The 26,672-nt window shown below is 43.2% G+C and overlaps 1 protein-coding gene across 1 annotated transcript; it reads left to right on the top strand.

Moving 5' to 3' along the window:
* The first annotated feature begins 14,611 nt into the window (after window positions 1-14,611).
* On the top strand, window positions 14,612-16,001 carry IQCF3 (IQ motif containing F3). The gene is made up of 3 exons (XM_025989834.1): window positions 14,612-14,629; window positions 14,792-14,836; window positions 15,597-16,001. The coding sequence occupies exons 1-3, from the start codon at window positions 14,612-14,614 to the stop codon at window positions 15,999-16,001; spliced, it is 468 nt and encodes a 155-aa protein (XP_025845619.1).
* The last annotated feature ends 10,671 nt before the right edge of the window (window positions 16,002-26,672 follow it).

Raw genomic sequence — 26,672 nt, 5'->3', positions numbered from 1 at the left:
GATATTTCTAGAATTCTGGGAAGGCACAGGGACTCCGTACACTGGGACCAGTGAACACCGTTTTAGATTCTTCTCTGGGTGATTTCGGAAAGATTCTGCAGAATTATGTTGATTGATAGGTCGGTTGTTTAGATTTTTTTCCAAAACATCAATACCCTTGGTAAAAGGGCAGAGTAAGAATCCAAGATGTATTAATAATAAAACATAATGGATTACTGTTTCTGTGTTCCTGTGTGCGTCTGAATTTAATACTGTTTTAAATAAGAGAAAAATCATGTTACCCCAAGTGTATTCTCTGCGAGCTGGTTCTGTCTCTCTCCTACCCACGCTCCTGTGGCTTTCCCCTCCTGCGCTGATGCGCTGCCTCGGGAGCCTGTGGTGCCAGCCCCTTTCCCGGAGCGCACACACAGAAACCAAGCTTCCCAGCACTGTCTGGTGGGAGGATGGTGTGAAACCACAAGACGTTGCAATCCAGAGATTGCACCACGGACTGAGCTGAGAGTGGCCTAGAGCCGGGTTCCGGGACTGTCTGCACCCAGCTCTGCCTCTGGTCTGGGAAAGGAAGTGTGGCCTTAGCACGTTCCTTCCTTAGAAGCTCTTGGCCTTCAGAATTCTTTACGGGTGACTGTTGTTCTAGATGGTTTCCTGGGAGTTTGCTCTTCGCCGTTACCTGTGGTCTGCCCATGATTGTATGTGCTTTGTTTACCATAGTGGTACAAGAATCACATTTTGATTTTTGAGTTTGAATAAATATAAGAATGCTGGGGGGAGACGCCTGTATTTTTTTTTTAACAAAATGTGATGAAAAGTTGAAAACAAAGTGTTGGATAAAAATGTAGCAGGGGTTAAGCTTGTCAAATCACTATGTTGTACACCTGAAAAGAGTGTAACCGTGTGTGTCAACTGGACTTCAGCTTTTAAAAAAACCACATATAATCTGGGAGAGACTTCCATTTGGGATAATAGGGTGCTAAGTAATTAGGATTAATCCTTTTGCTGATATTAACTGGAAAAGCTGATCAAAATATTTTTTTTAATTTCTGCTTGAATAAAATAAAAAGTAACAATATAGTAAAAAAAAAATTCTGGGCTATGATCTAAAGAAAGAAATCTAGATGCAGGCCTGGCATTTGGCGGTTGTCCAACACCAATGTCTCCAGATGCTTCCATGCCTTCTCTGTTTCATGTGTCCCAACCACCTTGTCCCCCATCTTCCAGCCAACTCCTGTCTCCCCTACCCACTCACCCTATTAACTTCCCACTAACACCCTCCAACCTTAAACAGCCTCCTTGTCTCGATATATACCTTCTTTGTGGCTTCCTCAAGTGCTTATTAATGACATTTAATGAGTTTTTGTAATTCTGTATTCCCTGGTAACCACCACTCAAAATAATATACAGCAAATTTATCTTTGTGCTGTTAGTTGGCAGTACCTCTCAGACCTTATCCCATTTATGAACTATTTTACCTATAGTTTTGTTTTGCTTGTTTTCTAACTTTATATAAGTGGAATCATCCTATAATGCTCTTTGATGTGTGGCTGCTTTCATTTAGCATGTTTTTGAGGTTCACCTATGTTATTGTGGGTGTCAGTCATTTGTCCATTTTTATTACTGTGTATTAGCTCATTCAATGAATATACCACAATTTCTTTGCCTAATCACCTATTGGTAAACATTTGATTTATTTCCAATGTTGACCTCTTTGAATGAAGTTGCTATGAACATGCATGCACAACTTTAAAAAAAAAGATTTTATTTATTTATTCATGAGAGACACAGAGAGAGAGAGGCAGAGACACAGGCAGAGGGAGAAGCACTAGGCTCCATGCAGGGAGCCTGATGCGGGACTTGATCCCAGGACCTGGGATCACGCTCTAAGCTGAAGGCAGATGCTCAACCGCTGAGCCACCCAGGCGTCCCAACATGCACAACTTTTTTGCCATCATGTGTTTTCATTTCTCTTATGTAAATATCTAGGCATAGAACTGCTGAGTTATAGGGTGAATATATGCTGAACTTCATTAGGAACTGCCAAACCACTTTCCAAAGTGTTTGTTTCTTACTTTCCCACCAGCAGTGTTAGAAGAGATCCAGCTGTTGTATGTCTTTTCCAATATTTGGTGTTGTCAGTATTTTTTATGTCAGCCATTCTCTAAGGTGTCCGGGGGTATCGTATTATGGTTCTGATTTTCCTTTCCCTCATGACTGATGATGTTGGGGATCTCTTCCTGTGCTTCCTAGGCATTCATAAATCTTTAGTGAAGATCTTATTTAAGATTTTGTTGCAAACTCATTCTTTCTAATCATCATTTGTTTCCATTATTTGAAAAGAAATGCATCTAATTGAATTTCTATTAATAAATGTTTAAATTGACTCCAATTTATGTTTTTATCAACCAGCCTGAAAGGACTGTTTCTATACACTTTTGTGTCCATGGGCAGTATTTTCAGCAAACTACCTTTTAAGCCAAATTGTGAGCATTTACCATAGGAAAGAGTGGACAAGGACTTCTGCATTTCACCAAAAAGAACTCAACTGTCTGGAAGCATCCTGGTGCCTGAGTCACAGGTGCCCTTATGACATCATAGCCCTGACTCCTCCTCCTCTCTTCCTGCCAGCCCACAGCTGGGAGAGTACAGACCTGGGAGCAATGGAACCATTGAGCTCCTAACCATGGGGAATTTGGGGAATTACAGACCTGAGGGGATTTGAACCACCTATATCCAAGTCATGGGCATTCGGTGTTGTGTAAGAGAGCCACCCACAGTTGCAGGCAGGGGAAGGTGGATTTACAAAGTTAACTCAGGATATGGGTTCTACATCTAGGGATTCAGGGCCAGGCAGAGAGTGGAGTATGTGGTGGACTTGGCACACAGCTGTTTAAAGAACGCCTACCGATTCCTTTCCCCTCTAAACTCTGATTACAGAAGGATGGCCAGTTTTGTGAAATCGTAATAGAAGAGATTGATGAAACCACATTGCTGAAAGAGAAAGAGAAGAAAAAGAAAAAGAAAACAGAGCCTCCATCCACACCTCCAACTCCAACTCCACCCCCTCCGCCTAGGGTAGGTTAATGGAGGCCCTCAGGTTGAGGGGGACTCTTATTCGCAACATCTCTGACTCTGGGCCCCATAGCATGGCATGATCCCGGAATCTGGCATCTGAACCAGGTTCCATTTGTGAGCAAAATTAGTGCTATAAATGATTCCTCAGGAGCAATAACCATAAACCGAGAAAGTCCCAGGCCAAACAAGATGAATGGTTGCCCTATCCAGACTGGCTGGAATGAATAGGGAACCAACTCATCCTTGGTTCTCCTCTCCTCCTAGATCCTTCTTGGTCAGAGAAAGGTGGGTGACTGAGGCACAGAGACTTGGTTGTAAGGAGGGGAACCCCTGGCAAGTGGGAATCAGACCATGCTGAGCTAGGGAGTGGAGCAGTGAGGCTGTGTTTGGGGAAGGCATTGCCACCAACAGGGAAAACCGAGGATAGAAGTGTGTGTGTGTGTGTGTGTGTGTGTGTGTGTGTGTGTGTGTGAGTGCATGTGTGCATATGCATGCTAACTGAAGTTTAAGATGTGAGAATCAAAAGAAGTGAAAATGAGAAGTAAATGAGGACTCCATACTGCGTGGAGCAGGGAAACTTCTAATACTGTGACTTGACAGAAGGACACAGCAGGTTGTGGGGTTGAGCGGGAGTCAAGCAGGAAAGGCAAACAAAGGATGCCACTTCTCCAGCCTCCGGGAGGGGTGGAAGGGAAGGAATATGCAAGCCCAGGTAGGTGGCCAGGCACAGGTGGAGCATGGTACACGGTGAGCTTGTTCCAGACAGGCCACCCAGGTCCATGTAATGGTGTGATAGCTAGTGCCAGAATGCTCCATTTTATAGATGAGGACCCTGAGATGCAGGGGACAATGTGACATGACCAGGTCCATTAAGCAGAGAGGGGCACGGGTAGGACCCCTATCTGGTCTACTGGCTCCCTGCCCAGTGCTCCTGACCTTCTGAGGAAGCTCTTCTTGGCCTGCCCTGGAGCTGAGGTGGGTGGGGAACGTTCCGTGAGAATCGCTTCTTTATCTTTGTAACCTCTCTCCCCAAAGAAAAAGAAGCTCCCTGACCAAGAGCAGAAAGCCATAAAGATCCAGGCCTGGTGGCGGGGCACTCTGGTGCGCAGGACATTACTGCACGCAGCACTCAGAGCATGTATGATTCAGCACTGGTGGAAGGTGATGCTGGCAAAGCTGCTGGAGAAGAGAAAACGAGCAGCCCTAGAGTCCTTCTCGCGGCAAGAATGGGCAGTGGTCAAGCTGCAGTCCTTGGTCCGCATGTGGCTCACTCGCCAGCGATACTGCCGGTTGCTCCACGCGGTCCGCATCATCCAGGTGTATTGGCGCTGGCATAATTGCCACACCCGTGGCTTTTTCCATGGCAGCTATGACCTCACGGCAACCCATCTGGGACTTGAACTTGAGATTTTTTTGGGGTCACAGATATGTCGGATTACAGACTGCATCCCCTTCCCAATAAAGAACTGATCAGGTCTGCTCCAACTCTGTGTCACCTGATCTCTGTCGGTCGAGCTTCAGGAGGTACACATGTCAGCAAAGGGGCAGGGAAAATGATGGCAGGTGCTGGGCATGGAACAGTCAGCTCTGAGGAAGTGGCAGGGGTTGTGTGGGGTCCCTTCTGGAGAAGGATCCTGAGCAGAGCCTATAATTGATTAGCAATGACTGCCATGGGTAGGAGAGTTGGGGTTGCAGGGCGGCCAACTCCGCCAACTCCAGGGAGACTCTTTCACAATGTGGTCCCTGGAAATGGTGCCCCCGTAGTTCTGCAACATGGAGGTTGTGTCACCTGATGCTCTTAATTCTTCAGTGTCTTCTCACTAAATTTAGAACAATTCCAAAAGCCCTCCCCTGTGGACTCCTAAGCCTGCATGGTCTGGCCCTGGCCATGTCACCCTCTCCGTTCCCTCCTGGACACCCTGCTCTTCAAATCTCCCCCACACATTCCCATCTCAGCACTTTGTACTCACTGTCTCCTCCCCCTAGGTAGCCTTGCCAGATGGAGCTCCCCCTCCACTCACGTGTGTCTCTGCTCCATGCTCTCTTCTCGGGGAGACCTTTTTTGACCACCTCATGGAAATGGCTTCCCTACCTCCTACTGTATGTTCCGGTACCTGACTCTGCTTTCCTGTCTTCAAAGTCTCTATCAAGCTTCTCAAGCTTCTCTTACCTCATTTTCTATTTTCTGTTGCCCCCACTAGAGGGTGAGCTCCAGGAGAGCAAGGACTCTGGGTTCAGGTAGGTTCTCTCTGCTTCTCCCTCTCTCTCCCTTTCCAATACGTTATTGTATTTATATTTTAGGGTCTGTGTATTATGCCATTGTGTCATCTTTAAAAATATCCCTTTCTGGATTGGGAGAGACTGCCCTTCCTGGGGCCAGCCAGTTCTTAGAGATAGCAAGGACTCATCCCAGAGCATGCCTTTCATCTGTAGACTAACCAATGCAAGGCCATACCTCTGTTTGTCCTGTACCCCAGAAAGCCATAGTCTTCTGCTTTAATCATCCAAGTCAGGTACTAGGCATCTGAGGGCTCCACAACAGCTTAGAGGTCACAGAAATACTCAAACCATCCAATCCCAAACTGTTTACCCTACCCTGCCTTCCCTTTCCCACCCCAACAATGGTCAGGGAAAAACTGCTTTCTTAGTCCTGTCTTCTGCCTCCTGAACCAACCTGATGCTGCCCCTGTGACCCTGGGTGACATGTAGTGACCTCCCCTTTTTTCAGACCTTGGAGTATAATAAATTTTGTTTTCTTGTGCTTCAATTCTTTTTGTGACCACATCTGACAGTCCATCACATAGAATAGCATAAAACATGGATCTAATTTAAGTAAAATTCATATAACCATTTTTAGATAAGCCACAATATTAACCATCAATGTAAGACTAACAGTTCAGTGGCATTTAGTGCTGTCACAAACAACCACTATCATCTGTATTGAGTTCTAAAACATTTTCATAGTCCTAAATGAAAACCCTGTGCCCATGGAGCCATCACTTGCCAGTACCCCATCCTCCAGTCAATGTCTACCACCAATCTTCAGCTCATCTCCAAAATATTTACCTATTGTGGACTTTTCATATAAATGAAATAAAATCTTTTGTATCTGGTTTTAATATGTTTTTGAGGTTCATCCACACTGTAGCTTGCATCAGCAGTTCATTACTTCTTAAAGACTTATTATTTTAGAGGGATAATTGTGGGGGCATGGGGCAGAGCAGAGGGAGAGAATCGCAAGCAGACTCCCCGATGAATGTGAAGCCCAACATGGGGCTCAATCTCGTGACCCTGAGATCATGACCTGAACCAAAATCAAGAGTTGGACACCTAACGGACTGAGCCACCCAGGTGTCCTGTATTTTTCATTATTTTTTTATAGCTGATTGGTCATTGTATGGCTAAACCGGCTCTTGTTTATCCATTCATTTTTTTGATAGACATTTGGATTACCTTTTGGCTACTGTGAATGATGCCACTATGAATATTTAGCATCTACACCATTTTACATTCTCACCAACAATGTACAGGGATCCAATTTTTCTACAATCTTGATGACACTTGTTATTTTCTTTTTTTCAAATTCTAGTCAACTCAGTGTGTGGGAAGTGGTACTTCACTGCAGTATGATTTGCATTTCCTTCATGATAAACAATGTTGGACATCTTCAATGCTTTTTGTTCATTTGCACACCATTGGGGGAGTCTGTTCTAGTTTTTTAACTTTTCATTAGGTTGTGGCTATCTTTTTGTGGTTCCAGAAGATGTATAATGAATGAGTACATGATCCTACCAGGCCTTGGATTTGTGGCTTCACCATGGTTCACATCCTACTTTCTAGAAACACCTGTCCCACCATCCCTGACTGAATCTCTCAGGCAACCATCCTAGATCATACATACCCAATAGATGTGTTATTCTTGGGCTCTTTGTTTTTTTTAAGACTTTATTTATGTGATAGAGAGAACACATGCAAGGAGAGGAGCAGAGGGAGAGGGAGAAGCAGACTTCGCCCTGAGCCAGGAGCCCAATGTGGGGTTTGAGATCATGACCTGAGCTGAAGGCAGACACTTACCAATTGAGCCACCTAGGCATCCCTATTCTTGGGCTCTTTGAATTATTATTTCTCTCTGGCAATGTTTCTGTGTGTGCGTGCACGCGCACGTGTGTGTGTGTGTGTGTGTGTGTGTGTGTGTACTGGGTGGTAGAAGGAGAATCTATTCTTGTCTCTCCATTTAATCTACAGATCCTGCTTTATTGGTTTTCATCTCTCTGTGTCTGTCTGCCTATCCTCCATAATTTTGTCTTTTACTATAATTATCTGTTTATGTTCCTCAGTATCTTTCCCCCTCAGTCTTATCCTTCCTCTCTATATATTTCATAATGTCATGTCTCTTTGTGTTTTTTCAATTCACTGGATTTTCTGGATCTGTACATTTCTGGTAGAGATCATAAATATTTCACCTGCCAATCCTCAGATACAGTTCTGTTCTTCTAAGCCCTGCTTACTCCTTATTCCTGAGAGCCTCACAAAGATGAAAGGGAGGCACAATGGTTGCTGCTAGATGATCAAGGCATTGACCTAATCCAGGCTCAGCCTAGGATGTGCAAACACTTAGAGGAATATCAGAATATTTTATGCACATGGTTCAGGGATGAGCACATGACACAAGCCAGGGCAATGAGTCCTCATTCTGGTACTGTTTTGGAACACTAGGATGGCCAGTTATAAAGACTATGAAACCAGAGCTGCTGTGGGCACCACATGGAAATAGCTAAGAATGGAGCTGACACAGAGGAAAGTATATCTAACAGGTGCCAGGAGAGAGACTAAATCTTGAGGTTTCCTTTGGGCCTCTCTCTGGATCCAGCCATGCCTGAGGCTACCATTGGCTATATTATGGGAATTTATTTTGTGAGCCAATAAACCCTCATTTTCACTTAAGTCAGTTTGCTGAGACAGATAGCAAAAGAATAGAAGATCTCAGTAGATTAATAAACACTTAAAAGAAATTGAATTTGATGTGAGCTGGTTTTTAGAAAGTAGTTTTCAAAAATTAGTTTTTGAATTAGAAACTTGGCATAAGGTGTGCCTAGGGAATTCTTGACAGTAAGTGTGGAATTATCTCTCACTTAATGTGCCCAGAGGACCAGAATATTCTTGTAATGCTGTGTGTGTAGTGTGGTGAAAGGGGAAATTGCCGTAGATTAATAGGTAAATCTTCTAATTATCTAGAATCAGAATGGCCTGAAATGAATCTAATCATGGATTGGTCACCTATGAGCCAAATATGAAGTCTTTTAATTGGCCTAGTTCAACAAGTCAGCAGGAGGGAGCCATGGGCAACCATCAGCCATTCATGAAACAATTGTAGCAATTGTTTCAATTGCTACAAAATTGAATATTCAACTGGAATAAATAAAATTCAATTGGAATATTGAATTTTATTAAATATTATTCAATTGGAATAAATAAAATTGTCCTTCTCTTGCCTTCTACTCAACTTACACAAAGTCTATGTGTTGTAGCCTTCACTTCCAGGATAACTTTTGAGTTCTGCCTCCTAAAGAAAGTAGGCAGTCATCCCATGGACATCTTACTGGATGTGTTGGACCTAGGAAAGAAATAGAACAAAGCTTTTCAAACTTTAGCATACATCACAATCATGTGGAGGGCTCATTAAAGCAGACTGCTGGGCCCCATCCAGCACTTCTGATTCAGTAGAGGGTCCCAAGAATGGGTATTTCTAATAAGTTTCCAGGTGATGCTGTGGCTACTGTTCCTGTTCTAAGGAACCCCATTTTGAGAACCACTGGGGTAGAGCATAACTATGTGGTCACTGTGAATGTCAGCACAACCGAAGTAACAGAGGTTCAAATAAATTGGAGGTTAATTTCTCTTTCCCAAAGAAGTTCAGAAATAGGTGTCTACACCCAGGATGGAACTTCACAGGGGAAGGAATCCTGGCCCTTCTAACTTGTTACTCTGCTATATATGGTTTTTAAGCCCAAGGTCACTTCATGATTGTAAATGGCTTCTTCAATTTCTTTTTCTTGTTGTTTTGTTTTTTTAAGTAGGCTCCATGTTGGTGGAGTCCAATGTGAGACTTGAACTCATGACCCTGAGATCAAGACCTGAGCTGAGACCAAGAGCCTAACCACCTGAGACATCCAGGCACCCCAGCTACTTCAATTTCAATATTCCCATCCACAATCCATCCAGCAAGATGGAAAGAGGAGGAGCAAAGCATACTCCTTCTCTTTTAGGGCATATCCTTGAAGTCACACATGGCACTTTTGTCCACAGCTCAAAGGATATAAAGGAAAACTGAATAGGAGAAATATACCATATAGTTATTGATAGAATGACTTACCATTGTAAAGTCATCAATTATCTACAGGTTTGTCTATAAGTTAAACTCAATTCCTATAAAAATTTCGTCTTTAAGAACTTGACAAACCAATACAAAAAAAAATCACATTGAATAAGTGTCCACAATTAGTCAAGGCAACTTTGAAAAAAGAGACTATAAGGTAGTACAATTAGTCACATTAAAATATACCACAAGACTGTAATAATAACAATTGAGACACAAACTACTAAGAATCTAAAATGAGAAATAAAAATTTAAATAATGATTTGTTGTATTTCCCCTTCACCCCATTTTCCTCCTTCATGTGTACGGTTGGACAATAGTTCTGCATACTTGAACCAGAGAGCATCTAGATGCAGAGATTTCAGTCATGGCTGAAGGCAAAGGTGAAGCACCATACCAAAATGGAGGGATTAATTGAAAGTGTGTAGGCTGGACAGTGAGGCCTCCAGCCCTCTGTGCCAACTCACCTTCCTGAAGGCTTGCAGTCAGGTTTTATTCTACTCTTTGGCTTGAGGTTCTGGGATTCCTTTCAGTTAATTATTGCTACACAAATGCTGCATAGCAGACTGCCATAAGCTTCAATGGCATGCAAGAGTAAGAATGTTGACCTAGGCTGTGTTTAGGTAGGATCACTTGGTTAGGGAAGTCTGTTCCACATGTTTCTCATCCTTCTCCTCATACCAGGAGGCTACCTGAGCACTTCCTTGTTGGCAATGGCAGAAGTGTAAAAGAGCAAACATAAATTGGCAAAGACTTTCAAAGCCAAGCCCAAATTTGCATGTCATCTTTCCACCTTATTCTCCTGACCAAAGCATATTGCACTGCCAAACTCAAGGCACATGATATCCCCTTATGGGAAGAAAGTACAAAGTTCCATAGGAAAAAGTATGAATACAGGTCCACTAAAGCAATCTACCATAAGCTCAAGAATAAAACAAATGAATGCCTATATTTAGGGTCCCCCATTGAGACAAAATCCAACTCTGCCTTATTAACCTATACTGAGTGGCACCAGTTAATAAGCCCCACCCTGCATGCTGAGCTTCCCTTTGGCATTCTAGTGCCATGCTCATACACATGAATAGACAACCAAGCATCATTAACATGAGAGACTGAGATAAAAACAAAAACATAATAAAAGGGGTCTCAAAAGAAATAGAGACAATACTGGCAACAAAAGAAAAAGGTTTAAAACCAAACTAACAATCATAACTAATATTCCTACCAAGAGATGATGAATCAATGAAACAAGAATAGTGTGCTATAAAAGGAGAATAGTCCCAGGACAAGAAAGAGCTCTTTAAAGTTAAGACCTTAAAAATGGAGAAAATCTTCCATAAAGTATAATAAAAAGACAGTTAGAAAATAGTGTAGGGGAGCCTTGGTAGCTCAGTTGATTAAGTGTCTAATTCTTGATTTCAGCTCAGGTCATAATCTCAAGGTTGTGGGATCGAGCCCCACATCAGGCTCTGTGCTAAGCACAGAGTCTGCTTGTATCTGTCTCTCTGCTCCTCCCCCACTCATGTGCTAGCTTTTGCTCAAATAAATAAAATATTTTTAATAAAATAAAATTGTATAGAAAATATTGGAAAATCAGAAGATCAATCTATGATTTGACTAGAAGGATTTCTATAAGTATTAAATTGAAAAAATTGAAAGGTAGAAGTTATTTTTTATTTTTTAAAGATTTTTATTTGATTGTTTCTTGGGTGTTTATATACACACACACGTATACACACACGCACACACATATATATATATTTTGGAGTTCGATTTGCCAACATATAGTATAACACCTTCAAGTGCCCCCCTCAGTGCCCATCACTCAGTCACCCCATCCCCCCCGCCCCCCCTTCCACTACCCTTTGTTCATTTCCCAGAGTTAAGAGTCTCTCATGTTTTTTGTCACCCTAATTTTTCCCATTTTCTTTCCTTTCCCTTATAATCCCTTTCACTATCTCTTATATTCCCCGTATGAGTGAAACCATATAATGATTGTCCTTCTCCGATTGACTTACTTCACTCAGCATAATACCCTCCAGTTCCATCCACATCAAAGCAAACGGTGGGTATTCATTGTTTCTAATGGCTGAGTAATATTCATTGTATATATAGACCACATCTTCTTTGTCCTTTCATCTTTCAATGGACACCGAGATTCCTTCTGAAGTTTGGCTATTGTGGACATTGCTGCTATAAACACTGGGGTGCAGGTGTCCTGGCATTTCACTGCATCTGTATCTTTGGGGTAAATATCCAGTAGTGCAATTGCTGGGTCATAGGGTAGGTTCTCTCTTTAACTTTTTGAGGAACCTCCATACTGTTTTCCAGAGTGGCTGCACCAGCTTGCATTCCCATCAACAGTATAAGAGTGTCCCCCTTACTCATCAACATATGTTGCTTCCTGAATTGTTAATTTTAGCCATTCTGACTGGTGCAAGGTACTATATCATTGTGGTTTTGATTTGTATTTCCCTGATGCCAAGTGATGTTGAACCTGTTTTCATGTGTCTGTTGGCCATGTGTTTGTATGTCTTTTTTGGTGGGGAGATGATGCCTTAAAATGAAAGAGACCATGTCATGTCTTCTGCCCATTTCTTGACTGGGTTGTTTGCTTTTTGGGTGTTGAGTTTAATAAGTTCTTTATTGATCTTGGCTACTAACCCTTTATCTGATATGTCATTTGAAAATATCTTCTCCCATTCTATAGGTTGTCTTTTAGTTTTGTTGACTGTTTCTTTTGCTGTGCAGAAGCTTTTTATCTTTATTAAGTCTCAATAGTTCATTTTTGCTTTTGTTTCCCTTACCTTCATAGATTCTTGTTTCATCTGTAGATCTTTCATCCATTTTGAGTTTATCTTTGTGTATGGTGTAAGAGAATGGTCTAGTTCCATTCTTCTAGACAATCCAATCATGAAATGGGCAAAAGACATGAACAGAAATTTCACCAAAGAAGACATACATATGGCCAACATATGTATGATACATATGGCCATGAAAAAATGCTCTGTATCACTTGGCATCAGGGAAATACAAATCAAGACCACAATGAACTAGGGGTGGTGGAAGGGGAGGAGGGCAGGGGGTGGGGGTGACTGGGTGGTGGGCACTGAGGGGGGCACTTGATGGGATGAGCACTGGGTGTTATTCTGTATGTTGGCAAATTGAACACCAATAAAAAATAAATTTATTATAAATAAATAAATAAATAAATAAACAAATAAATAAATAACAAAACCACAATGAGATACCACTTCACACTGGTGAGAATGGTGAAAATTAATAAGACAGGTGTTGATGGGAATGTGAAAAAAGTCACCAGGCAGATGATCGTGTGGGAGAAGATATTTGCAACATTTCCATCCAGCAAAGGGTTGTCCACAGAAGTCATACAAGAGGATGATGGGATTCCAGTGGGAAAAGAGGCCAAGGACTAGATCAGGCAACTACACAGAGGTGACAGAAAGCCAAGATGAGATAACCCTGAGAGCTGAAAGACACGGCCGTACTAGGGCCAGGTGTCATTCCTAAGATGCTACCTGCGTGGATTTCCACAACATTTCCTTAAAGGAGACACTGTATTGTTCTCTCCACTTTGCCCAGGAGGAAACAGACACCACTGAAAGAGTTGCTCCAGTTCACACAGCCAGAAAACGTCTGTGTCCAGATTGGAGCCAAGTTACCCACCCTGAAGCTCATGCTCTGTGCGAGTACCTAGTCAGAGAAATGTAAATTAAAACAACAAGGTGACATCAGTTCACATCCTTCAGTTTGGCAGAAATTAGGAGGTGATTGACAGAGGTTGGACTGGTACTGCCACTGTGGAGAGCAATCTGTCAATACATAGTAGCGTGGAGGAGCCACCTGTCCCGCGACTCAGCAAGTCACACTATTGTGTGTCCCCAGGAGAAAGCCTTCCGTGGCTGTACAGAGATACAGGAAGATGCTCCTCTCACAGGACTGTCTGCTGTAGAGAACCGCTGGAGTGACTCAGCAGCGGAGCAGAGAGGAGAACAGGTTATGCTGGGTCATGAGTACACGGAGAGTTCATGATCTGTTGTCAAATCTTGTATATATTGAAACGTTTTCATGATTAAAAGCTTTTTGTGAAGTTGTGTAGGAAAGGATAGGGAAGCAGAGTTGTGCTCTGTAGCACAGTGGTCAGTGGAACTCACAGAGTCACAATAATATAAATACTAATCTGTGAGTGGGGACCTAAACTGCAAGTGATCTAACTGAGATGACGCAGGGAGACGGAGTGGGGTTGTCTGGGATTGAGCAGAAAGCCACATCCTATCTTTTTTGGTGGGGAGCTGATACCTTGAAATGACAGAGACCATGTCAGCATGTTACTGAGGTCTGGAGGGAGTGCTATCTAGGGTCGGTTAAGAGAAGTGAGCATGGCTGAGAGATGGGAGTGGGGACAGCCAGAGGCAGCTGGTCTTGGAAGCAAGCCTGAATAACTAAGTGACCCTTTAAAATAGGACCACTGCTACAACCAGAGGAGACTATATTGGGGGACACTTTCCTACATAATGACTCATGTTTGGAAAATTCCTCCAGCCTGCTAAGTTTCAGACACAGAATTGGAAGGGCTTGTTTTGTTTTAAGAAACATCTATTGGTCTGCTAGGGACCAAACAGCTCCAGGAGGACAGGCGGTTACAACAGCTGGAGGAAGTAGAAATTGACTGAGGTACCTCTATCCTGACCCTTCCTTGGCTCACCCTCCATACTCGCAGTGATGGTCATTAAAAAGACTTCCCCACACACTGAGGAAGGGTATGGTGGCAGAGAAGGCAGGATACAGGGAGCAGACTGAGCCCGTACGCCTTCCTCTGTGCTGTGTAAGCTGCCCTCCTCAGGGGCTGACAACGGGAGGGTCTTCTGGGTGGGCCGAGTAGAGATCGTCCTTGGAACAGGACAGATTCACAAGGGCTGTGGTTTCACCAAGGCCATTTGTCCACCCTTGGCAAGAGGGAAGTGGGCAGATTTTTTCCTCATTATCCAACAACTTTGAGCCTGTAGAAGGCTACTGGGCCCTTGGGTCATAGTTGCCCTTGTGACATCATGGCTAACTCCTCCTCTCCTACCCTTCCTGCCTCTGCCAGGGCCAATGGAGCAGCAACCAGAGGGGGTGTGAACACCAGAAACACTGCCCCAAACAATGGGCAGTAAATGCTGTGTAAGACAGACACCCTTTCCCTGGGGATGGGGAGCTGGCCCAGGGCAGAAGGAAGCACCAGATGACTTCAAAGGAGTCGGAAAGAATGGGGAGGTAGGGCTGTGAGGACTTGGCACAGAAGCTGGCCCTCACTCATGCTTTCTCCCTCTATTCTGACTGCAGAAGTCTGGTCCAGATAAGGATGCACAAGAGAAAGAGAAACTGAAGGTAGGTGGGGCCCAGGAGCATGAGAGAACCAGAGATCACTGACTGTCCACCACAAAGTCCTTGGAAGTAGAGGATCCATCTCTGGTCCCACAGCTGAGGAGTCAACTCAGTGTTGCTCTCCTGTCCCCATAAATACCCTCCCTCCTCTGAGCGAGCTGTGTTAAGTATGGAGAGACAGCAGAGAGGTGAGGAATTAGGATGTGAACCGGTCCCTGGAAGTTGGGGCACAGCAGTGGGCACCTCAGAGCTGGAGAAGGAGTGGCCCAGGATAACCAGGATATGGGGGGCAGCTGAGAGGTAGTGGTGGAAATCAAAAGAAATGAGGTAAGGGCAAGGCCTCAAGGGGTCATGGCACGCTGTGGAGCATCAGGAGGCAACATCACAGGCTGGGATGTGGGCTGAGACACAGGCCATAATTGCAGAGGTTCATCCTCGGAGCACCCTTTGGCTCCTCACACCCATGCCAAGTCTTCTGGATCAGAAGGTGTTTCCATTGATTTCCACGAACTTGTGAAGACCAGAGGGCAAGGATTTCCCCATTTTGTAGATGAGGACCCAGGACTCAGAGGATGAGCCTGTGTGTCTGTGGCCACAGACAAGATAATAGAGGCAAAACCCCACCCTGGACTCCTGGGTCCTCAGAACCACCAAGGGGAAAGGCTGGTTGTTAAGAGAGAAGATCAGAGCTCCTTCGTGGCAGGCACCAGACTGTGATTGTCTGTGACAAATTCATGTGGTGTCCTCTGCTTTGCTTGGTTAGCGGCTTCATGAAAAACGCCGCAGAGCAAGAGCCAAGGCGGCTGGGAAGATCCAGGCCTGGTGGCGCGGCACCCTGGTGCGTCGCACCCTGCTGGTGGCTGCCCTCAGGGCCTGGATGATTCAGATCTGGTGGAGAACAGTCCTGTGGAGGCGGGTTCTGAAGTGGCGGCAGGACCTGTTGAAGATCTATGTAATCCAAGAGGAGGCAGCAGTCAAGCTCCAGTCCTGGGTTCGCATGTGGCAGTGCCATCGACGTTACTGCCGCATGTGCAACGCTCTCTGCATCCTCCAGACCCCAGAAGGCTGCTTCGCCTTCCAGACCTTCCGCACCAGTGATAGTCTACAGGAACAATATGAAGTCGTTCCCAACCTGCCCGAGTTCCACATTGAAATCCTATCAGTCTAAAAGTACTATAGGGTGGAGAACTGGCTCCACTGCTCCAATAAATGTCTGACCAGGTTTTGTGTGTCTCAGTGACTCCCATACCACAAAGACCCCAAGAACCTGCCGTCCCTCTTCTATGTAGGGAAAGACAGATATCCCACCCTCGACTCCCATTCCTTAGTGCATATGACCCCTGTTTCGGACTGACAGTGGCCATACACCCCTGACTCTATCCAAATTAGAAACTGCCACTTGAGGTTGTCCTCACACATCCAGAGCCAAGTCTCCCATTCCACGGCACTGGCACCATTCTTGTCTCCTGAACTTCCAATTGTCTGGGTGGTAAGGAGGGCGGCTTTTTATTCCCAAAACCTCTGGGGACCTCCTCTTATGTGAGCTGTCTCTGAATCCATGCTCTGACAGCCTGCTGTTGCAGGCCAGCTGGGGCTTGCACTCACTGGCTCTCTATTTAGAAGTAAGACATTTGGTTGGCTCTCTTGGGAGGAGTACAGCCCAGAGAATGCTCGGGACGCTGGCCTTAGTGGTGACTGGGCACAAGGTTTTGCAAGTTTTGTGCTAATTTGGATACTGTTTTCTTTGGGAAATAGCATACATTATGATCTTAAGGAAACTCGGCTCGGCCTCCATCCTTAGGACCAGCTTCTCCAGGGTGCCAAAACACAGATAGGGTTCTCACTGCTATCACTGCCATCCTATGTGTGATATCATGCTTAGTACCTTCAACGTTGTCTGGATGACACTCCAAAGCCCCCTGCCTCTCACCTCCAGTGATTTTCACTTCCATCCTACCTGAATCACCCAGTTCTATAATTGCATCAGAGATTATTGCTTTTCAAGCTGCCTGTAAGGAAGTACCTTTTTTTAATTCTCCAGTCCATTATAGACCAATTCTTTTGTAAAACAATAAAAATGAATTTGAAAAATAAGTGGAAAAGATATACAGAATATAAAGCTTGCTTTTAATGGTTAGATTGAACACACATAAAATTGCTATTTCAATTTGATATACACATTTCTAAGTGCTTAATCTCAGTCTTTGTGCTTAATCTCAGTGGTAACAAATGCTCACCATACTTCAGGTGGCATTGCCCTGGTTCATGTCATAACTGACCATAGCAAAAATAATACTGATTTCAATCACCTTGGACTCTGACTTTTGCTTTCTATGCTTTAGGGCAGAGGTGAGAAAACTATGGCCTGCAGGCGAGTGGTCATGACAAGGACTGTATTGACATCAATCCTAAAATACAATCTGACCTTTTACAGAAGAAAGTTTATCAACCTCTGTGTTAGAATCATTGATCCTTCTGCATCTATCCAGTTCTACTTAGAACTTCCCAAAGACTGACCTTACCAGTGTTGTGCTACCCTTGTCCCCAGCTCAGATTCCATTCTCTGTTGAGGATTCTCTTACAATTTTACCACCTTTGGCCCTTGCTCCACCTTTGTATGAACTTAACCTTTTACCTTCTTCATCCTGCACCAGAAGAGCTAAATTTCCTTGAAGAAAAACAAATCATCATACTGCATGGCTTTGGTTCATATTCAGGACCACAGATAGCTGTGGTAGCTTCTCAAAATACTTCTCTGTAAATTTGCTTTTTGATTTGAAGATCTCACATTCTTTCTTCTCTCCTCAATTGAGCAGTCTTTCTTCTTTATCTTTTGACTTCAAATGATGATGCTACTATACACTTAACTGAGAAAATGGCCCTGGACTGGCCCCCCATCTCCCTACCATCTCATCTCCCATCTCAGTGCCATTTGTACCACTCTTGCTGTCTTCTTTGAGTTGAAATGAGTTGTCTTTGCCCCATCCAAAACCACCTCCAACATTTTGCTCTTCTGGGCTCTTCTTTTTCATTTGCCCACTCTCACCTCTTGACTTTGTAATGATGTCATTCTTTGATTTCATTTTTTTCTCTAAATCAGTTTCTACCTTTTCACCATATCATTTCCATCCACATACAGCATCTCCTAAAGTCACTCCAGTTTTGCTACCCTTCCCCCTACCTGCACAGAAACTACACTGGTCAAGAGTATTGATTGCTTTATCCTAATCTTATCAATAGCTTCTTCATTGATGAGCCTCTGACCTATGAGATGCTCAGTCTTAAAACTTCTTTTATTTCCTCTTAATGTGTATCCCCAGATAACATCATCCAGTCACATGGTCTTAAGCATCTGTTATATCCTGATGACACTCAAAGGTACATCACCATCCCTGATATCTTCTTTGAGTTCCATATCCAAGGTATAGCTTCCTACTTGACATCTTGCTTTGATCTCTAATAGTTTTTTTCAAACAGAACATGGCAGAAACAGGATTCCCACTCCCCAACTTCATGATTCTTTTTTTTTTTTTTTTAGATTTTATTTGTTTATTTAAGACAGAGAGCCCAAGCAGGGAGGAGGGTCAGTGGGAAAGGGAGAAGTGGACTCCCTGCCAAGCAGGGAGCCCAATGTGTGGCTCAATCCCAGGACCCCGAGATCATGACCTGAGCCAAAGGCAGATGCTCAACCAACTGAGCCACACAGGCACCCCTTGACTTCATGATTCTATCCAAAAATTTCTTCTCCTTGTGCCTTCACCATTCACCAAATCTATTTGATTCAAATTCCTTTCTGAATCCTCCCTTTCACTTATCTCTATCCATCCCCATTCACATCAGTCCATCAGCAAATGCAGTCAGCTGCATCTCTGCAATATGGTAATATCTGCAATATAGAAGATAGTAGGATTGGAGAAACTGGATCTTACAGATATTGCCCTCAGAAATGTAAAATGGGATAGCTGATGTGGAAACAATTTGTTGGTCTCTCAAGAGTTAAATATAGAATTACCATAAGACCCAGCATTCCACTCTTAGGTATGTATCCAACAAAACTGAAAATATAAAAGCTTCTACAAAAATGTCATAGTAGGGGGTGTCTAGGTGGCTCATTTGGTTAAGCATCTACCTTCGGCTCAGGTCATGATCCCAGGATCCTGAGATAAAGTCCTGTATTGGTCTCCCTGCTTCACGAGGAACCTGCTTCTCCCTCTGTCTCTGCCTTTCTCTCTCTGTCTCACATGAATAAATAAAATATTTTTTAAAAATTTCATATGATAATGACAAAAAAAGAGTGAACATAACCCAAATGGGTGACTGGTTAATCAAACTGTGGTACATCTACTACTCAGCAATACAAAGGAACAAACTACTGGTACATGTGCAACAAATTGTATGGGTCTCAAAGAAGAGTACAGACCCAAAGTGGTAGGACAATTAAGCTCTTAACTATGGGTAACTTAGGGGTTTGCAGATCTGTGGGGATTTGAACCATCTACATCCAAGTCATGGGCACTCAGTGATGTGTAAGACAGCCACCCAAAGTTGCAGGCAGAGGAACGTCGATTTCACAGTTAATCCACGATGTGAGTACTATATCTAGGGTCTTTGGGCAAGGCAGGAGCATGTGGTGGATTTGGCACACAGTTGTACAGAAATAATTTACTGATATCTTTCCCTTCTAAACTCTGATTACACAAGGATGAAATCATTAAGAAGGATCCTGATGAAACCACAGCACTGAAAGAGGAAGAGAAGAAAGGGAAAGACAAAGACAAAGAAAAAGAAAAAAGAAAAGACAAAGACAAAGACAAAAAGAAAGAAAAGACAGAAAAAAAGACAAAGAAAGAGAAAGAGATGAAGAAAGAAGAGCCTCTACTTCCAACTCCACCCCCTCCAACTAAGGTAGGTTAATGGAGGCCCTCAGGTTGAGGGGGACTCTTATTCGCAACATCTCTGACTCTGGGCCCCATAGCATGGCATGATCCCGGAATCTAGCATCTGAACCAGGTTCCATTTATGAGCAAAATTAGGGCTATGAATGATTCCTCAGGAGCAATGAGCATAAACTGAGAATGTCCCAGGCCAAACAAGATGAATGTCCTATCCAGACTGGCTGGAATGAATAGGGATCCAACTCATCCTTGGTTCTCCTCTCCTCCTAGATCCTTTTTGGTCAGAGAAAGGTGGGTGACTGAGGCACAAAGACTTGGTTGTAAGGATGGGAACCCCTGGCAAGTGGGAATCAGACCATGCTGAGCTAGGGAGTGGAGCGGTGAGGCTGTGTTTGGGGAAGGCATTGCCACCGACAGGGAAAACCGAGTATAAAAGTGTGTGTGTGTGTGTGTGTGTGTGTGTGTGTGTGTGAGTGCATGTGTGCATATGCATGCTAACTGAAGTTTAAGATGTGAGAATCAAAAGAAGTGAAAATGAGAAGTAAATGAGGACTCCATACTGCGTGGAGCAGGGAAACTTCTAATACTGTGACTTGACAGAAGGACACAGCAGGTTGTGGGGTTGAGCGGGAGTCAAGCAGGAAAGGCAAACAAAGGATGCCACTTCTCCAGCCTCTGGGAGGGGTGGAAGGGAAGGAATATGCAAGCCCAGGTAGGTGGCCAGGCACAGGTGGAGCATGGTACACGGTGAGCTTGTTCCAGACAGGCCACCCAGGTCCATGTAATGGTGTGATAGCTAGTGCCAGAATGCTCCATTTTATAGATGAGGACCCTGAGATGCAGGGGACAATGTGACATGACCAGGTCCATTAAGCAGAGAGGGGCACGGGTAGGACCCCTATCTGGTCTACTGGCTCCCTGCCCAGTGCTCCTGACCTTCTGAGGAAGCTCTTCTTGGCCTGCCCTGGAGCTGAGGTGGGTGGGGAACGTTCCGTGAGAATCGCTTCTTTATCTTTGTAACCTCTCTCCCCAAAGAAAAAGAAGCTCCCTGACCAAGAGCAGAAAGCCATAAAGATCCAGGCCTGGTGGCGGGGCACTCTGGTGCGCAGGACATTACTGCACGCAGCACTCAGAGCATGTATGATTCAGCACTGGTGGAAGGTGATGCTGGCAAAGCTGCTGGAGAAGAGAAAACGAGCAGCCCTAGAGTTTTATGCACAGCAAGAATGGGCAGTGGTCAAGCTGCAGTCCTTGGTCCGCATGTGGCACATTCGCCTTCGTTACTGCCATTTGCTCCACGCGGTCCGCATCATCCAGGTGTATTGGCGCTGGCATAATTGCCACACCCGTGGCTTTTTCCATGGCAGCTATGACCTCACGGCAACCCATCTGGGACTTGAACTTGAGATCTCTCTGGGGTCACAGATATGTCGGATTACAGACTGCATCCCCTTCCCAATAAAGAACTGATCAGGTCTGCTCCAACTCTGTTGTCACCTGATCTCTGTCGGTCGAGCTTCAGGAGGTACTTGTGTCAGCAAAGGGGCAGGGAAAATGATGGCAGATGCTGGGCATGGAACAGTCAGCTCTGAGGAAGTGGCAGGGGTTGTGTGGGGTCCCTTCTGGAGAAGGATCTTGAGCAGAGCCTATAATTGTTTAGCAATGACTGCCATGGGTAGGAGAGTTGGGGTTGCAGGGCGGCCAACTCCGCCAACTCCAGGGAGACTCTTTCACAATGTGGTCCCTGGAAATGGTGCCCCCGTAGTTCTGCAACATGGAGGTTGTGTCACCTGATGCTCTTAATTCTTCAGTGTCTTCTCACTAAATTTAGAACAATTCCAAAAGCCCTCCTGTGGACTCCTAAGCCTGCATGGTCTGGCCCTGGCCATGTCACCCTCTCCGTTCCCTCCTGGACACCCTGCTCTTCAAATCTCCCCCACACATTCCCATCTCAGCACTTTGTACTCACTGTCTCCTCCCCTTAGGTAGCCTTGCCAGATGGAGCTCCCCCTCCACTCACGTGTGTCTCTGCTCCATGCTCTCTTCTCGGGGAGACCTTCTTTGACCACCTCATGGAAATGGCTTCCCCACCTCCTACTGTATGTTCCGGTACCTGACTCTGCTTTCCTGTCTTCAAAGTCTCTATCAAGCTTCTCAAGCTTCTCTTACCTCATTTTCTATTTTCTGTTGCCCCCACTAGAGGGTGAGCTCCAGGAGAGCAAGGACTCTGGGTTCAATGCTGTTCCCAGAACCTACGTTGGTAGGTTCTCTCTGCTTCTCCCTCTCTCTCCCTTTCCAATACGTTATTGTATATATATTTTAGGGTCTGTGTATTATGCCATTGTGTCATCTTTAAAAATATCCCTTTCTGGATTGGGAGAGACTGCCCTTCCTGGGGCCAGCCAGTTCTTAGAGATAGCAAGGACTCATCCCAGAGCATGCCTTTCATCTGTAGACTAACCAATGCAAGGCCATACCTCTGTTTGTCCTGTACCCCCGAAAGCCATAGTCCTCTGCCTTAACCATCCTACGCTAGGTACTAGGCTTCTATATGGTTTAAAGGCCACAGAAATTCTCACACCAGCCAATCCTAAACTGTTTACCCCATCCTGCCTTGCTTTTCCCATTCCAACAAAGACCATGGGAAAAGCTCTTTTCTTACTCCTGCATTCTGCCACTTGACCAAAACCTGCTGCTTCACTGTGGCCCTGTGTGACATGTGGTGACCTCCTCTTTTAGACCTATAAGTATAATAAATTCGGAGCACTAATTAGTAATAAGCATATATATGAAAGAGTAAATTTCGCTTGAAGGCTAAATATATAGTAAAAGTAATGAATTAATTGCTTACAAACCTTGTATGTCAAAACTACGATTTGATATCACTTGTCAGAATGGCTAGAGTCTAAAAGATGAGAAATAACAAGTGTTAGCAAGCATGCAGAGAGAAAAAGGAACCCTCATGCACTGGTTTGGAATGTAAATTTAGTACAGCGTTTGTGGAAAACAATATGGAGGTTACTCAACAAATAAACAGAAATATCATATGATCCAGTAATTCGACTACTAGATATTTACCAAAGGAAAAGAAAAACACTAATTAAAAGAGACAATGCACTTTTATGTTTATTGTAGCATTATTTACAATAGCCACGATCTGATAGCAGCTCAAGTGTCCATCGATAGATGAATTGATAAAAAATTATGTGATACACACACACAATATGGAATACTACTCAGCCATAAAAAGGAATGATACCTTGCCTTTGCAACAGCATGTACATTCCTAGAGGATATTATTCTAAAGTGAAATAAGTCAGGCAGAGAAAGACAAATTCTATATTATTTTACTTATATGTGGAATTTCCTTGATTATAGGTTTATTTTTATTATTTTTTATTTTGAAAAGGCCAGTATGCTTATGAGTAAGATTTGTGTGGTCAGCTTCTGTTCTTTCATAAAACTTCAGATAAAAATCATTTTAGCTGTAACCAAAAACTGAAGTCTTTTAAAAATGGCAGATGTTAATTTAAAAACAGCATATACTAATTTAGTTTGCTGTGTGATTATGGTCTAATGGAAGTTTCATAAGCTTTCTTTTCTCCTAACTCAGAAAAGTATATGTCAAAGTTTTGGAGTATGTCCTTAGCCAAGAATTTTATCCATTTAACATATGTTTACAAACATATAAAGCAAAAAAGAATGTATGTAACTATAGTGAGCAATATAGTTTTGCTCATATTATCTGGTGTTTGCCAAAAGAAGAATAAAAGATGTATGAATTAAATAAAAATAATAATAAAATTAAAATTAAAAAAATAAAAAACAAAACACAAGAATAAAAAAACAAGCAAAAAGAAGAATCAGACCTATAAATACAAAGAATAAATTGATGGTTGCTAAAGGGGAAAGGGATGGGGTATACACGAAATCAATGAAGGGAGTGGGAAACATAGGTTTCCAGTTACAGAATGAGTAAATCACAGAAATAAGAGGTACAGCATAGGGAATATAGTCAATGGTATTGTAATAGCATTGCATGATGACAGAGGGTAATTACACTGGTGAGCTACTAGTGGTGAGCATAGCATAATGTATAGAGTTGTTGAATCACTGTGTTGTATACCTGAAACTAACATTGTGTGTCAACTATACTTAAATAAAAAATAATAAAATAAAATGAAGCTAGTATGAAGGTTAAAAGACAAAAGTAGTAAAAAATAACTATGATTACAATAATTAGTTAAGGGCTACACAGATAAAAAGATGTAAAATGTAAGATTAAAAAGTGTAAAATATGACATCAAAAACATAAAACATGCTGGGAAGAGTAAAAACGCTGAGTTTTAGAATGGGATCAAACTTGTTATTGTCAACTTAAAGTAGGATATTATAGACATAAGTTATTATATATATATGCCTCATGGTAACCACAAAGCAAAAACCTATGGTAAATATCCAAAAGATAAATAATAAGTAATATAAACATACCACTAAAGAAAGTCTTCAAACCACAAAGGAAGAGAGCAAGAAAAGAAGAAAGGAACAGAGAGGAGCTACAAAAACAGCCAGAAAACAATTAACAGAAAAGCAATGAGCACATACCTTTCAATAATTCCTTTAAATGTAAATGGACTAAATTCTGCAATTAAAGGACACAGAGTGGCTGAATAGATTCAAAAAAAGAAAAAAGAAGAAGAAGAAGACCCATCTATATGCTTATATGTAGAGACACACACAGAATGGAAGTGAAGAGATGGAAAGAGATATTCTGTGCAAAAGGTAACCAAAAGATAGCTGCAGTAACTATCAATGTCTTCTCATTAAATCCATTTACATCAGATGAAATAGACTTTAAAGTAAAAACTGTAATAAGGGACAAAGAAAAGTGTTACATAATGATTAAAATCAATCCAACAAGAGGATATAACATTTGTAAATATTTATGCACCCAGTATAGGGGTACCTAAATGCATAAAGCAAATATTAACAGACCTAAAGGAAAAATAGACAGCATTACAATAATAGTAGGGGACTTTAACACCACCATTTACATCAATGGATAGATAATTCAACCAGAAAATCAATAAGAAAACTTTGGCTTTATTTTTTTTTAAACATTGGCTTTAAAAGACACATTAGAGGGATCCCTGGGTGGCGCAGCGGTTTGGCGCTTGCCTTTGGCCCAGGGCGCGATCCTGGAGACCCGGGATCGAATCCCACATCAGGCTCCCGGTGCATGGAGCCTGCTTCTCCCTCTGCCTGTGTCTCTGCCTCTCTCTCTTTCTCTCTGTATGACTATCATAAATAAATAAAATTTAAAAAAAAAAAAAAAAGACACATTAGACCAAATAGAATTAACAAATATACAGAACATGCCAGCCAAAAGTAACAGAATACATGTTCTTTTTTTTTTTAAAGATGCATTTATTCATTGTCACGATCAAACTATTACATTTAGCAATCAACAGCATGGGTGCAAAAAAATCTACATTAAAACCCTTTGTTGGGGGGATCCCTGGGTGGCTCAGTGGTTTAGCGCCTGCCTTTGGCCCAGAGCGCGATCCTGGAGTCCCGGGATTGAGTCCCGCATCTGGATCCCAGCATGGAGCCTGCTTCTCCCTCCTCCTGTGTCTCTGCCTCTCTCTTTCTCTCTCTCTCTCTCTCTCTCTCTATGATAAATAAATAAATCTTAAAAAAAAAAAAAACCTTTGTTGGAATGCTTTACACTTTCCACAGAACAGAAACTAAAATAACCTGTTTTACAATTAGCCACAAATACAGTCCTCGAGTTTTTTGCCCATACACATGAGTATTGTCTAAAACATGCCTTCTTTGTAGCAGCTAGGCCCTGCCACCACTGTGCTTGGCTGAGTTCACAAGTCTGTTGTAACCTGTAGCTTCCCTGTCACTTCTCTGGCTCTCCTCTCCTGCTAAGCTTTGTTTCCTGGCAGTAATTAAAACCTTCTACCACTGCCATACCTGTTGCTGCTGCTGCTGCTGGAACCACCATAACCACCTTGGTTTCGTGGTTGGGCAAAGTATTGGCCTCCACCACCATAGGGGCCAGAGCTTCTGCCTCCAAAATTTCCTCCTTTCATGGGTCCAAAATTTGAGGATTGATTGTTATAATTGCCAAAATCGTTATAGCTTCCACCACCTCCAAAGTTGCTTCCATCATTACCAAATCCTTATAGCCATCCCCACTGCCACCGTATCCACCACCAACTCGACTGCCACCAAAACCACCTCGACCACTTAAGTTCCCTCCACAACCAAAGTTGTTATTCCCACCAAAAACCACCTCCATGACCACCATCAAAGTTTCCAGAACCACTTTGGCCTCTTTGGCTGGATGAAGCACTAGCCGTCTCTTGCTTCGATAGAGCTTTCCTTACTTCACATGTGGCCATTCACAGTATGGTATTTTTGAATGACAATCTTGTCCACAGAGTCATAGTCATCAAATGTCACAAAAGCAAAACCTCTCTTTTTGCCACTGTCTCAATCAGTCATGATCTCAATCACTTCAATTTTCCCATACTGTTCAAAATAATCTCTTAGATGATGTTCTTCAATTGTCTTCTTTAATGCCACAAACAAAAAGCTTTTTCACAGTTAAGTGGGCACCAAGTCTTTGAGAATCTTCTCTTGAGACAGCCCTCTTTGGTTCGACAACTCTTCCATCCACCTTGTGTGGCCTTGCCACACATGGCTGCATCCACCTCCTCCACAGGGGCATACGTGACAAACCCAAAGCCTCTAGAGTGCTTGGTGTTTGGATCTCTCATTACCACATAGTCCATAAGTGTTCCCCATTGCTCAAAATGGCTCCTCAGACACTCATCAGTTGTTTCAAAGCTCAAACCTCCAATGAAGACCTTCCACAGCTGCTCAAGCTCTTTAGGAGACTCTGACATAGACATGACAGGAGTGGGAGGGGA

The sequence above is a fragment of the Vulpes vulpes genome, chromosome 9 (assembly GCF_048418805.1).
Source record: "Vulpes vulpes isolate BD-2025 chromosome 9, VulVul3, whole genome shotgun sequence".
Taxonomy (NCBI): domain Eukaryota; kingdom Metazoa; phylum Chordata; class Mammalia; order Carnivora; family Canidae; genus Vulpes; species Vulpes vulpes.
This window is presented reverse-complemented; position numbering and strand designations above follow the sequence as displayed.

Excerpts from the sequence above, each read along its gene's own strand:
- IQCF3 (XM_025989834.1), top strand. Across the intron at positions 14,837-15,596 it reads AAGAGAAAGAGAAACTGAAG|CGGCTTCATGAAAAACGCCG; the intron begins GTAGGTGGGGCC and ends TTGCTTGGTTAG.